The sequence below is a fragment of the Falco cherrug genome, chromosome 8 (assembly GCF_023634085.1).
Source record: "Falco cherrug isolate bFalChe1 chromosome 8, bFalChe1.pri, whole genome shotgun sequence".
In the NCBI taxonomy this organism is placed as follows: domain Eukaryota; kingdom Metazoa; phylum Chordata; class Aves; order Falconiformes; family Falconidae; genus Falco; species Falco cherrug.
The window spans coordinates 33,730,159-33,745,354 of record NC_073704.1 but is presented as its reverse complement, the minus strand read 5'-3'; the positions used below and the strand labels follow the sequence as shown (position 1 = coordinate 33,745,354).

The following is a 15,196-nucleotide window of genomic DNA, read 5'->3' as shown; positions in this document are numbered from 1 at the left end:
GGGCCGTGGGGGAAGCCGGCGGAGGCGGCGCCTCTCGCCACGCCGCCGCGGTCCCGGACGCCGCGGAGGGGCTCCGCCACCGCCACCGAGGCGGCCGCTGGGGCGGGGCAGGAGCGGCGGTGCCGCCCCCCCGGTGCCTGCCCCTCGCCGCCGTCCCGCCGAGCCGCCCGCTACGTGCGCGGAGCGGCCAGTGCCGGCGGGGTGCGCCGAGGCTCGGCTCGGCTCGGCTCGGCTCGGCTCGGCTCGGCTCGGCTCGGCCGCTCCCCGGCAGCGGGACCGGTGCGGCGCGGGCAGAGCGCTCGTGTGCCGGGGTGGCGAGGGGCCGACCCCCGCCCCAGGCATGGCAGAGCCCCTGAGCCCCTGCGCCCCGCGGGGCCAGTGTCAGCCCAGCGTGGGTGCCAACGCCTCGTCAGCCAACGGGGACACCAACGCCTCCTCGGCTGCCTCGGCGCTGGTGGGCGGCAGCACGTGGAGGGGCCGGGAGCCCTTCTCCATCTTCACCATCCTCGTCCTGACCCTGCTGGTGCTCCTGACCGTGGCCACCTTCCTGTGGAACCTGCTGGTGCTGGCCACCATCCTGCGAGTGAAGGCTTTCCACCGGGTGCCACACAACCTGGTGGCCTCCACGGCAGTGTCGGACGTGCTGGTGGCGGCCCTGGTGATGCCGCTGAGCCTGGTGAAGGAGCTGTCGGCCGGGCAGCGGTGGCGGCTGGGCCGGGAGCTCTGCCTCGTCTGGGTCTGCTTCGACGTGCTGTGCTGCACGGCCAGCATCTGGAACGTGACCGCCATCGCCCTGGACCGCTACTGGTCCATCACCCGCCACCTGCAGTACACGCTGGTCACCCGCCGCCGCATCTCCAACTTCATGATCGCTCTCACCTGGGTGCTCTCCGCCGCCATCTCCCTTGCCCCCCTCTTTGGCTGGGGGGAGACCTACAGCCCCGAGCAGGAGCGCTGCCAGGTCAGCCAGGAGCCCTCCTACACCATCGTCTCCACTGGTGGGGCTTTCTACCTGCCTCTCTGCGTGGTGCTCTTCGTCTACTGGAAGATCTACAAGGCCGCCAGGTTCCGCGGGGGGGGCCGCAGGAGGAACGCCGTGGTGCCCGTGCCCGAGGCTGCCCAGGTAAGGAGGGGAACAGGGGGGAGACCCCCCTCTGCCACCCCGGGCACCTGCGCTCCTGCTTCTGTCTGCTCCCAGCCGTGCCCCCTGCAGCGGGGGGCTTGGCAGGGGGAGAAGGCTGAAGTGTGCCCTGGTGCTCCGGTGGGAATCCTGCTCTGTTGCAGGCTGGATGTGAGCGGTAATCAGCCAGTCAAAACGTGCCACCCTCGGAGTTCTAATATTTTTTTTTTTTCTTAAGTGTGCCGTAAGAGTAAGTGACAGGTGCATTCGCTGCCAGCCTGGAGAGCCATTTAAAAGTCGTCTCTTCATTCTGAACTATCCATTCCTTGGGGCTTGTTCCTCTTTGTTTTTTTACAGTGCTGATGGGGTAAACAAAGACATAAGCAGATCCCAGGGTCGTTGCACAGAGTTAATGTACGCACGTTTATCTACCGGCACTGACTTTGTGTGGGATCTATCAGTGTCGGCGTATATTTTAAAAAGCAAATTACACACTGTATTTACCTGCTTGGACTCTTTTACCTTGAATACTGGGAGCATACGGCTCACTGCCTAGTATTCAAGCAATGAGTGATTTTGTTTCTGTTTAAAAATTGCCAGCTGTCTTAAAACCCACACCCTTCTACTTCTTGCCCCAAACACTGCCCTAATCCCACAAAGTCCTAGTCATGTGGGAGGTCTTGTTTCGGGGATACCCCTGGCTGACGGGAAGGCTGTGTCCCTGCTGAAGGGTTGGAGTTGGCCCCTCACGTCCTGTGAAGTCCAGCTCTCTGCATGATGCCACTCTCACCCATGCCATGTCACCAAGGTACTGCTCTCGGTAAACTCTCCCTGCTTTCTGTCACATACTCTTACTCTCACTCTTACCTGTGGAAATGATTCTTTACAGTGTGTTTTTGTGATTGCATGTTGTACTTGTTAAGTCCAGTCCCTTCCCAGTAACAAAAGATGAGCTGTGTGGATGTTGGAGATACCTGAAGAGATGTGGAACGTTTCTGTTCAACTGGGGCTAATCCTGCAGAGCCTCGCTCCTCTGCTAAATACCTCTAACTTTGACTTGGAGTCACCCTAAGAAACATGTTATTATGGTCACAAATAAGTATCTGTAGGTTGTGTCCCCTGATTCTAGCAAGAGATGACAGCACTGGCAATTATATGTGGTCGGACTTGCAGATTTGGATCATAATGCCTTGTAGATGGTTTTAATATAAATTGATTTTTGAACCTGTCTTCTATGCAAAAGCGTAAAATGTGTTAGAAAAGATGAGAATGTCTCCTCTAGTGGCAGGTTTTTTTTTCCTATGGCCTTCATCCCCAGCTTTGCACCAGGTTTCTTTCCAAATTGTTTTGAGTATGATGAATGTACTGGTTTAAGTTAATGTATAATCTTTAAAAGCACAAAAGCTAACTGAATATTTGTAGTGGGTTTGCATTTTGCATGGTTTATCTTTTACACACACACATACTCGTACAGGACTAGTTGTTTGGAATATAAAATTCTGGGAAGCTAAATGAGCTGAGGCACTGCTGCTTAATTTTTAGCCTGTACAGAGACACATTGTTGGTATGTCAGTTTTAATGAGAAAAAGTCTAGCTCCTAATTGTCATAGTTCTGTCTGCAAAAGCCCTTGCGTGGGCATAGCTAGGTGGGCAGGTAAGTGGGTTTTGCTGATGCAGTGTCTAGGAGCTGGTTTAAGCTATACTGACAAAACAGCTCCTGTCAGTGTGAGCTGAATACCCATTTTGAAGGGGTTGCCAGTATAGCTGTTATTGCAGTCCCAGCAAATGCTCAAGCCAGTAGTTCGTGGTATTTCTTATATTGGCAGTGATTGACATATGAACTTCTCCTTTTATAACAGTGATTCTTGAATCTGCAATTGGTACGTAGTGGCAACCTTCTGCATTGTCCCAGCAGCTTCAATTTGCTAACTTAAAAAGACCTGCAATTCAGATGCAAACCTTTACTCTTCACCTAAAGGAAGAGCTGGCTGGTGCCCAGCTGCACACATGTACAGTAAAAAAACCTGTGGATCAAGGGAGCTGGCATTTGGGATGCATTTCTTCCCAATTTTTTTTCTAAGTTAAGAGACTGAGACTTACTCACCAAGTTTTATCCTGATCTTATTTAAGCTTCTTGGAGCAGGATCTATCATGTCCACAGGAACAGTAGCAGTTCCCCAGTGAATTCTGGAGAAGAATCTTCAAACATAGCACTACTGTTCCTTTGGCAAAACTCTTGCAAACGCAAATCTAACATTGCCAGGGGATGCGGCTAACTTGGTGAGGTGATCCAGCTTTGCTTCTCCACATGCAGGGGTAGTTAGGTTGTCACTGTAATCTCTGATGGAGCAAATTCTGTTCCACTTCTTTTGTTCTACCCATCAACTCACTCTTAATTTTCCATTTCTTTCTACTTTAGTGTCTCTCCTACCTCTACTCTCTTTCATCCCTTTGTTCTCTGAGAATGCTCACCTGTCATGCTCACCCTTGCAACATATTTCCTTGTCACCGTGACTCTGGGTGTGAAGTGCCCTCTGCATCTGTGTTAGTTCTCACCCCAGGTGCCCTGCACTAGGTGATCTGAGTAGCATTAGAGGGGCTTTTGGCACCTGATGGCCAAGGCTGGCAGCGCTTCCCAGGCTGGGGGTGAGCAGTAACAGCAGTGATCCCTGCTGAGAGAGACATCTGTGTTGCACTCTGATACTTGCTGTCAGGTAGCACTAGATTGCAGCTGCATGCTAGGGCTGCAGGTTATTGCCTGAGGTATACCCAGCAGTGTAGCTGGTTAATTCTAGCAAGTTAATTTAAGGAGGAAAAGATTTGAGGTCATAGTACTCATACACCAGTAGAAATGTCTTGAAGAAACTAATGCATCAAGTGGAACGATTCTGAGGGTACCTTGATGTTTTTGCACCGAGCTTTTCAGCCAACAGAACCAGGCACCAAAGTGCTTTGCGAATGGCTGCTGTGTATATATGTGTGTGTATATAGATACCTATTTACATAGAGAAAGGACAGTTGTCTCCGAGTTGACAGTTGGCATACATACCTTACGTTTCTATAGTCTTACAGAAGTGCAAAATAGAATAGTTACAAAATAACTATTTTGAGTAAATTTTGGTTAAGACTTTATTTGTGTCTTTGAAAAACACAAGTCTTTGAAAAAAATGAAAAACACTTTTCAAAGTCTTTGAAAAAAATTCAGGTGAGGGAGATGGACATGAAACATCTGAGGTGCTTTTAGTTTTAATGAAAGGTTGTTTCTTACATTTCCCTGAAACAAAAAATTTACAGAATTGGGACCCTAAATTAGGCAGGTGCTTTTATAATTATTTGCTTGCTAATTATGAAACTCCTTATAAAGTGAATTTTAGATTCAATACTGATGTGAGTAGCCCTCGTAAAAAATACTAGTGACATGCCATCACTGACAGAGAGCTATACTCTATCACACCTTGTTGACAGTAGGTAATAATTCTCTGTAAATAGTCCAACTGAACTAAACGAGACTGCTTGAAAAGCAGCAGATACTGCTGGGTAGTGTCTTTTTAAATAACTGAAGTCACTAGCAGCATATAGGTTTTTCCCAGCAAAACCAAGGATGGCAGAATCTGTCAGGATTACTTACATGTAGCAATTGCAGAGTCAGGATTACGTTTCCATGTGAGGCATTAAAAACCAAGTTCTGTTGAGGGTTGGGGGGTTTTTTGGTGGCTTTTGGTTTGTTTTTTTTTTTTCTTTTTCACCTCTCAAAGGACCCCGTATAGTGCATGAGTAATTAGGCCTGATCCAAACCTAGAGTCATAGAATCATTTTGGTTGGAAAAGACCTTTGAGATCTTAAAGTCCAACCCTTAACCCAGGGCTGCCAAGCCTACCACTAAACCATGTCCCTAAGCACCGCATCTACACGTTTTTAAACACACCATCTCCCTGGGCAGCCTGTCCCAGTGCTTGACACCCTTTCAGGGAAGAAACTTTTCCTGATATCCAATCTAAACCTCCCCTGGGGCAACTTGAAGCCATCATTTCCTCTTGTCCCATCACTTGTTCCCTGGGAGAAGAGACTGACCCCAATCTCGCTACAACCTCCATTGGGGCAGCTGTAGAGAGCCAGAAGGTCCCCCCTGAGCCTCCTACTTTAGGTAGTGTCAGGCCCCAGAGCTCCAACAGTGCAGTGCTGTTCTGCAGCTTGTCCTGTTCAGCCTCTCCAACCCACATAACCAATCCAGACAATATGGGAGAGAAAACAGATTCTCCTTCTCTGAAGGAGTCACAGGCCTTGTCATTCTTATTTCTGCCTCTGTACAACTAAAAGAGATGGGTCAGGAAAAAAAGTGCAACTGTCCAGAAGAGTGGCAGCAGATGTCAGATAGCAGAAAGGTCAGGCAGGAAGCAAAGCAAAGTGGCTAGTGATTTCCTGGGAGAAATGCACAGCTATTTCTGCTTACAGCAGAAGAAAATCCTTTGAGAGAAAGTAGGTGTCCTTTTCTCTATCAGACGTACCGTTTGTCATATTGGTGGACCATCCAAGAAAGTGAAGACATTCCTGTTTTGATCCATTGCTGTGCATTTCAGTTTCTCGTGTTCTTGTTCAAAAGAGCAAGAAGTATGCCAAAGCTGCACTGAGGCCATCATGATGTTCACTGAATCACACTGTAACAGGCAAAACTCTGAATTTGTGGTAGTAAGCCAGATTTTATTGATGTTTATCATCTTTTACTGTTGTTTTGTTATTGCAGTCACCGGAGGTACAGTACAAGCGCGTACACGGTACCTGTCACAAAGGACCAGTAATAACTATCATTAAAGCTACAAGTAACATTTTAAATCAAGGGATTTCATCAGAAGCTCTTCGGTGGCACGTTTTTTATAAGGCTGCTTAGGAGCACAGGAATTGGGGACGTACAGCCATTCAGTAGTAGTATTTTACTGGGGACAAACAGAAGTGTCATTGAACTGTAACTGCTGATCAGCGTACAGAAGAATGAGTTCTAAAACTAAAACTGAACGCCTTTGTGTCTGTAGAAGAATATGTACTTGAGAGATCTTTTCCTTCATTTTACTCTTTTTATGATACTCTCACTGGAAAGCAGTCATCTCTGCGCTTCTCAGAGCCTGTTGTCCTGGAAATAGCCGATTTCATGATTTCAGAACCTGATTCTGGATTTAGAGTAGCAGTCTTCTCATACAAGCTTTTTTCCCCCATTGGTCCTGACTCGCAGCTCCTGGAGCAGTGCCTGGGCAGATGGAAGGAGATCTGTGCCTGGGGCATAGGGTGCTGCTAGCACTGCGTGAGAACAGTGTGCGACGCCGTGCAGAGACGCTCACATATGAGCAATGTCCCTGGTATAAACTAGGGTATCTTCATGGACTGCTTTAATTTGCAGTCTGTGACCACCTTTTCCCTGTCACAGCCTGTTCGCTAGTGCTCATCAGTAGGCCCAGAAAGGGGGAAAGGTTTTATACTGGGCTTGTCCTTTGTTCTGTGTGGCACAGGGATATTGGTCAGGTATTGTCACTTAGGTTAGAAATTGGAGCCTTGCAAAGCCTCCAAGGATTGGCACTGGAAACTGCAGTTTTGGTATAGTCAGAGCTGTGTTTAGTTCAAGAAAACAACTGGCAAGGCTGGAAAGCAGCTACATAATCTTTTTGGCTTGTGCTCTTGTTCAGACAATGCCAAATTACAGTGGATTACCCCGTGCCTGCGTAAGGGGGAATCCCTCAGCATGGTTCCTCTGCCAGCACTGTGTATTGCAACAGTTTGCCTGTAGTAGACTAATTTACTTTCCAAGTACTTTGTGTGGGTTGGCTTCTAACAAACAGCCTTGACTTGGTCTTGGGGGCTGATAGTTGTAGCAAGGATAATCTTGCAAAGACCAGGCCAGGGAGATGAGTCAGGTCTGCAGGAAATCATATAGCGAGCAATAACAATAAAAAAAAAATAAATTGAAATTATAATGAAAGGTTGGACTTTCTCAGTTTTGCAGTCTGCAGTGATACGTATTTTCTGATACGAAAGGCACTTCCCATTTAAAACTGTGTGTAACTTTAAAAATCTAGTGGACTTGTCCCCTGATGAATCGGTCCCACAGCAGGGATGAGATGCTGGTGGTGCTGTAGCAGGTGTATGTGGCAACCAGGCAGGGAGGGAGCACAGTTCTGTAAAGCTGATGCATTTACAGGGGCATTGAGCACAGGAGCGCTGAGCACAGGGCCTCGCTAGAAACCCTCCGTAAGGTCTGGTCCCTTCTGCGACAGTGCACGCCAGGAGCAGCTGGGCAGTGGATCAGAGGTTTGCCAAGCGGCAGCGCTCACGCTGGGGCTGGCGCATGGAAAGGCACCCGCTGCTGGGAATGCCCGAGAGGCAGTTGTGGCAGGTGAGCCTGATGGAGGGCCAGCTCGGGGAGGGTTGTACGCGGCATGTGCAGCCAGTCCTGATGGAGGGCCAGCTCGGGGAGGGTTGTACGCGGCATGTGCAGCCAGTCAGCTGGAAACAACGTACGGGGTGAGCATTAGACGCTGATGATCATGGAAGGCTGAGCACTTATGCAGCTTCCAAGGTTTAAATGCTTGTATAAATCCTGCTGAAGGCACAGGTTGAAGGACCTTACTGAGCAGGGATACCAGTTACTTTTTCAAGAACATTTTGTATAGCCTTTTCAAAGGATTTCTTATGGAAACTTGAAGCAAAATATCTCCAGGCTGCCAGGGATATTTACACAGTTTACTTAGTGGAAGGTTCCATGAGAGATCCCATTATTTTTCCTGAAGCGCCAGGCTGCTCTTTGCACTTTTATTATTATTGCTGTTATTACAACATTATTCGGTAGCTCTAGGCAGAACTAATAAAAAAATAACTGAAAAAATAGCTGTGGCAACAGAGAAAGTAGAAATTATGTAGATAGGAAGACCACTGCTGTCCTGTAATTTACAGAAAATACCACAATCTATTTTCACTTGCTGTTTAGCATTCAGAGGCCTGATCTAACAATCAGTGGAGTTTGTGAAGACTCTCTGATCTCAGTAGGAGCTTGACCAGGCTGTAAATGCATGCTTCATTAGGGAAAACACTCAAGGACTGTGGTATCTTTTATCAAAATAAATTTTAAAACTTTTTCTCACAATATGTGACTAAGTGATAAAAGAGTTGCTGCTAGTAAATTCTGCAGTTCAGTCACAAGCCTTCTAAAACCTGAAGTACCAAAAAGAAAAGGCTGTGATTTGATGATGGCACACTGCAAGCTCTATGTTTTGAGTAAGAGTTGAAGGTTAAATATAGTACTAAACTATGCCCGATGCTAGTGACAAAGTCCTTTGTATGGCTCTTCCCAAGAGGCATACTTATGTAGCTATTCCTCAGGGCTAAGACATAATCTTTCAGGGTTGCTTGTCACAAATTTGTCCTCATGTCATACATTCATTCCTTTTTGCAGAGTGTGATCAAGGATGTGCAGAGCAAGTCCTTCTGCAGACAAATGGTGTGATCCTTGCTACATGAGGGGTGTCCCATTTTAATTGTCAGGACAGATGTGATTTTCATTTTCCCCCATTATTTGCCTGTGCCCATAATCTGCTGCTCTTACATTCTGCAGCCATGTCTCATGTCTGAGGGTGAAGACGGGGATATCCGTCTTGAAGAGTGATAGTTTCACCATTGCCAGCACTTCCCTCTCTGAGTCGCTGTGCTCATGTTAAATGGAAGCCTTCCATGTATTATAAAGCTTGCACAAAGGTGACATGTGCATGTGCAATATGTAGCTAACGTAACCACAAGCCATCTTTGGAGTGGTGTCAAAGTCTTGCAGTGCCTGTGAGTTATCACTTAGGCAAATTGTAGAGCCTCAGGTTGCATCCTTAAACTGTTCATTTTATTGCGCTGTCTTCGTAATTGCAGTGCCTAGAAGAACTTGAAGCCTGTACTTTAATCTTCAGACTAAAATCACAAGGGAGTATCTTTTTCTGGTTGGGCTCTACGCACATTGATAACTTGTGCCACAGTCTCACTGCCATCCAGAGCACTGCGCTGTACTCACTGCCCAGACCAGCGTCTTGCCTGTAGCCGGAGAGGAGGCAGGAGGCACTGCCGGCAGCCTGGACTAGCTGACATGTTCTCCTTTCTTGTGTGTATCTTCTGCTGAAGCCAGAGTTTGAACAGAAGGCTGATTGAAATGGTGGTTTTCTGGCAATGGAATACTTTTTGCCAGAATACAAGTAGATAGGAGTGAAATAAAGGACAGGTGACAGAAGACTGAAAATGAGGACCAGAAAATGGTGCTTTTCCAGCAAAACTTTTCTTTGATTACTACTGTTTTATAAGCTAATTCAAAATCGTGGCACAGTGCCTGAGGGTATGTCATTTCAGGTCCATCCTTGTGCTCCCACTGTCATATACTCAGTTGGAACTGTGACCAGCCTGCAGCTGGTGCAATGCCGCTGCGCTGTCCCTCTCCAGGAGACAAAAGTGCCTGTGATGAGATGGCCTCTGTCAAGGAAGAGCAGAAGGCACCAGAGTTCTGTCTTTCATAAGGGGCTTTTGTTGATGGGTTTACTTTGCACTGAAATATTTCCAAAGCATTCAGTTTTATTTCAGCCATTTATGATTTTTTTTGGGTGGGTAATGAAATATTGGCATTTTCCAAAGATCAGACACATTTCTTAAAACTTTCCTTTAATTAAAATCCCACTCTTTCATTAAAAAGGGTTCCGATGGAAAAACTTCCCTGCAGATTTAGCTGCGGGGTTTTTGGGGTATACTCTGTCTCTTCTGTAGAACAAGTGGTCGGTTGTACCGAGCTCCTGTGCCCACCAGAGATGGGATTTTGAGCTCTGCATCCAGGCAGTTAGACAGAAGGAAATAGTTTTATCTTGTAGTCAAAGAGCAGCAGGCATTTGTTTCAGGTCTCTCCCTTAGGGAAATGACCCCAAGGGCCTGCAGTGGAATGAAATTCATTTATGATTCAGGCCTGAGAAACCCTAAGGGCCACGTAGCAGCGCAGGAGAGTCTAGTCTAGGGCTGGGCAGAAGGCACATGCCTTTGTTAGCCTTCCTTAACAAGCCAATTTGCCACCAGGTATCAAGGCATCCAATAAACTGAAAAACAATACCCACAACACATATGGCATCAGTTACTCTTTATTTAGCTTTGTCAGTCACACTCAGCAGCTTCTCCAACATAATGAGAAGTCTGGTAGTTTTGGTACTCTGGGGCATTTTCTTTCTTTTAGCTTGGAAGGAACAGAGTTGGGGCCTTTTGAGGTAGGTGCACAGATGTCGTGCTGTCATTTAAAAGTAATACTTCACTCAAACAAATTGTCTTGGTAAGAATCCATGTTTGCTTTTGTTTTGAGGTGAAGGAAGCTTCGCATGAACCACAGATGGTGTTTACAGCTCGTCATGCAGCTATCACTTTCCAGACAGATGGAGAAACATGGAGAGAACAGAAAGAGAAAAAGGCAGCTCTGATGGTTGGCATCTTAATTGGAGTTTTTGTACTGTGCTGGATCCCTTTCTTCATCACAGAATTAATAAGTCCCCTCTGCTCCTGCAACATCCCACCCGTCTGGAAAAGCATCTTTCTTTGGCTTGGCTATTCCAACTCTTTCTTTAATCCTCTCATTTATACAGCATTTAACAAAAATTACAACAATGCCTTCAAGAACCTTTTTGTAAAGCAGAAATAAAAGGGGGCACAGAGGAGAAAATGATTCCTTTATTGCATAATGCAGAGATTTCCCGAGGAAAACATGCCTGCGGTATGTACAGCTTTCATGTGCAAGAGCTACTTGAGGGTATTTAGGAACAATGAAAAAGAAGGTGGAAGATACTTGGATATAAACCTACCAAGAGTTTACAGTTTCTCCTTGGAAATACATACATCCTGCTCCAGGGTTGGCAAAGAAGACTGAAGCAGTGAATACCTCCCCTCTGCTCTTTGAATCAACATGTGTTCAGGTCTGCACTGTATGTGTCTGATACCATGACTGTCAAATCTAACTGACCCGATCTCATCTAACCAGCTACAGGTGCCATGCTATGGTGCTCTCATCATTAGCAAAGGCATCAGTGGGAACTGCTAATTGAGCAGTACTGAAATGTTTGTGATAGGGGCAGGATGCTGGCTTCATTTTTGAGATTTATTTGGAAGGGAATAAACATGCTGTGTTCGATTAGTTGTTGAATTGATGTCAAATTAAAAGGGATGACAAAGCAGCTCGAAACCACTCTAGTGTGATTGAAGGGCTGCATGTTGTCCAGCAAGCAGCAGGCCTGACAGGACATCTTGGTGAAATACAGGTCAGTTACATCCCCTGGGGTTAAGTGAAGTTTGAGAGCCACAAATAAAATTGTTCAGAGCTACTGAGAATGTCCTCTCACTGCTTGCACAGGAGATTTCACCTGTGTTGTACTCTCTCCCTCTGCAGGGCTTAAGCTCTCCCTGTTTTCTGAAACCTAAGTGAGCTCAAAATAGACACCTGATACTGCCAAGTGAAGGGGGACTGTATGCATTATTATTTCACGCTACCATAAAACTAAGCATGCATTTATGTGACAAATGCCAAACGTTGTCTTCATTCAGCAGGTTTGCTGGCAGCAACATGTGGCTGCGTGGCAGCGGTAGGCGGCTATCTCTACTGCACTGTCTGGGGTCCTTGCCCCATAAATGTTGTGCTCATCACCCTGCTGAGTGAATTCCACAATTTGTCAGCTTGCATCAACTTCCTCCTGCTGTAAGAAAAAGATTGAGGTCATCAGGTCTAAGTGACTCCAAACACTCCAAAATAACTAACTCAAAACCAAGCCTGAAATTGTTTCTTATAGTTTCTAACAAACACTTGTCCCAATGGGATATACCTAAATAAATGAAAAGATAAGTATTTCCAAGCATACTGCCAAGCATCTCTCTGTATTTGTTCTTCTAGGGAGTTTTACTTCCTCCCGTTCCCTGAGGCAGGGGGGGAGCCTGACAGCAACTCTTAAGTATTTTTAGCATGACAACTTTTTTACTGACAGAGTCCCAGCACCCTCTCCTATGTTCTCCTAAAGCTTCTTTAGGTAAGGGCAAAACAGCTGCGATGGCGCTGGACAACATCACAACTGCTTTTGGAGCTGAGGTTTAACCTTTTATGTTGCCTTTCTGTGCCAGTTTTGTGTTTGCTGCTGCTTAAGCAAGCCTTTGATTAGAAGCATACCCTCGGGCAAACACCATATCTTGATCTCACTGCAGCATATCACACTCAGCCTCATCTCTGACTGTCACCAAACTAATGGGCATCATGTGGATGCGAGTGCTGACCGTGAAACTCCTACCAAATTCTTGGTGTCCTGGCAGTCTCTCACAGGCAATGGCAGCTCGGCATATTTCCATCAGCTAGGAACTGACCTACTTAACAGCCATGTCAGAGAGGTTTTATCAAAGTAGCTTGTGTATTCTGAAAAACAAAAAACCGATGAATGATGCAGCCTTTAGTTGCTCAACTGTAACGCAGCATTTGCTGCAGTGTAGCCTGAAATGATTCATGTACCTGGTGATGTCAAATTGAGCTTAATGCCAGGTATATGGGCAACTTAGAAATTGCCTCGGTCTGTCTCCTTTCTAAATAAGTGATTTAATGACCTCAAAGCACACATTCCTCCAGTTCCTTAAGGGAACCACCCAGCCTCATCTCACTAGCACAGTGTATGGCCAGGCCAGGCACTGCAGTACTTCACACCTTGCAGTGCCAAGAAATTCCAGTGTGACCTGTTGTGTCTGCAGCCACAGCCACCTGTGTATCTTACGTACCTGCCGAGGATGCTTCACCTCTCACTTTCAATGAGAATTTAAACATTTTAATAACCTAGAATTTGAAACAGAGTTGTTAGATAGCGGCTCAGACTTTTAAATGCTAAATTAAAAAAACCTCCCTTGTGAATCTCAATTTGCCTGCATATGGAATAGCTACAGTTCAAACTAGTGTTTGGAGGCCTAATTAAACCAGAAGGAAGACACATATTTAAGAGTCTGAAAGTTACTAAAACCTGCAGGCCTTGTTCAGAACCATTGATGAATTTTTCAAGTGAATTGAGTTTTTCACCTTAAAATCCAAACGGATGACATGGAAGGAGAAAATGAAGAGGTCATCTTAAGCTGGTTGTTGGAAAGCATCTGCACGTGGCCACTCCTGAAGTTGCCAGTAATCATGCTTTGGCCAAATTTTAGTGCCTGTACCCTGTCTGCCTGGTAAGACAAGCCATTACTAGCATGCAAACCAAATACCAGCCCTGCTGCACTGAAGTTAAGGCCCATCATACTCTGGCTGCAGCAGCAGCAGCCAGATTTCTCCCAACTGTACGTGCCAGCTGACTAGAAGGACAGGCTCTGGTCCTGGTGCAGGAACCCTTCCAAGAAGTGACACAGATTTTGAAGGTACATTTTACCATGGCTTGGCATCTGGAACTTGTGAAGGCACCATAAAGCCAGGCGGCTGCTCTGCAGTTTGCTGTGGCTGAACGCTTGCACTGGTTTTGCTGCACATAGATGTTGAAGATGCAGCAGTGCCATCTTCAGCTAGCTTGAGAACTGGTAGCAGGGCTACTGGCATAGCATACAGTGTAGCTCTCCACCTCCTCAAAGATGAATTTAGCTTCCTTAGGAGGTGAGTCTGAGCCTCTGTAATTATACTGTGAGAAGTTCTCGAGATAACTAGTTTAGTGCTCTGCCCACCCAAGCATCTGTGACAGCAGTGGGTTGTTACAGAATGACAGGCTTCCACTGAAAGCAGCCTGGCTTCACGCTCACCCAGAGGCGACAATGAACAAGCAGATTCATTTCACTACAGCGGTTTTAGAAAGCTGCTGACGGAATCGGCTTCCCACACTGGCTCTGTGTTGGTGTTTAGAAAAGCTGTGGCACGTACTCAGGATTTAAAGCGCTGGTTTTTAGTCATATGGAATCTGAGCTTAGTTTGGGGGAAAGAAATCTGTTACCTGGGCTTATGGCCTCATGTGCTGGATGCTGCTTCCCACTTAAAGCAGGAAAAAGCATTATTATCCCCTGGCCTGCACCACAAGCACAGTTTTACTCACAGATTTGTGTGCCACACTCAGTAACTCGGTACAGTGGGAGCAGAACTCTTAGCTAGTCGTCAACCTTGATTAAAAAAAGTTGGAACTGTGGATAATTTTCTGCCTCCCTTGACACTTTATGATTAATTACTCCCATTATTAAAACTTGCAACTTTATTTTAATTGAAAAAAAGAGGAAAGAGTAAAATCGAGCATGCAAGCATTCCTCTTTCTGCCACTTCAAACATTAAGAGTTTAGAACTTATGTTATTGCGGTGTGGTTATCCTTGGCTTCAAGACAGACCAAAGAAACTCCAGAAAATATAACAACTCCCGTGTGAACCAAAATAAATAATAATCAAACTCACTATCGACTATTGCTCAGCAGAAAGGCACTGCTGTATCCTGCAGCAAGGCTCCGAGATCCCTGCAGCTATATCGAAATTAAGGCCTCAGTTTGTTGTGTTGTTGGAATCCACAGATCATACACAGATCAAAGGATGTGAACAGAAAATGCTAGTAACTTTCTGTGCTCCTCTTTCCAAGAGACTGACATCCATGCTACAGCTTCCACAATCTATTTTCCGTAATCTATTATTGTACCCAGGAGTTCCTGATCTTTCAACCGTACTTCAGCCTCACCATCTAAAAAGGTGTTTTACATAAGAATTCCCAAGCCTTTCCCACATGAAGATTGACTGGGTGGGGGAAGAAAAGAAAAAAAAAAAAAAGAAAAGCAGAAAAGAGAGACATGAAGGGTTTGGTCATGAGAACACACATTTACAAACCCTTGTGATCAGTACGTCATAAGCTATAGTCTACACCACAGCCACCAAGCCACCGGGTATTAAGAGTGGCTGATTACAGGAACATGCTGCTGAGCATGGTGGCCCCCAGCCCTGCCTGAACACTGGGGAAGGGGCAGCGCCTGCCTCCAGCTCCAGGGAGCCAAGCCTTCCCAGCTCCCATGCCACCGGCTGAGTCCACACAGGCTGCAGCCATAGCTGTGCCGACACTGCATGAATAAACA

The 15,196-nt window shown here is 46.3% G+C and overlaps 1 protein-coding gene across 1 annotated transcript; it reads left to right on the top strand.

The window, feature by feature from the left end:
- Positions 1-327: 327 nt before the first annotated feature.
- Positions 328-14,885, top strand: LOC102050886 (5-hydroxytryptamine receptor 5A-like). The gene is made up of 2 exons (XM_014280720.3): positions 328-1,123; positions 10,470-14,885. The coding sequence occupies exons 1-2, from the start codon at positions 341-343 to the stop codon at positions 10,800-10,802; spliced, it is 1,116 nt and encodes a 371-aa protein (XP_014136195.2). The 5' UTR covers positions 328-340; the 3' UTR covers positions 10,803-14,885.
- Positions 14,886-15,196: the final 311 nt, after the last annotated feature.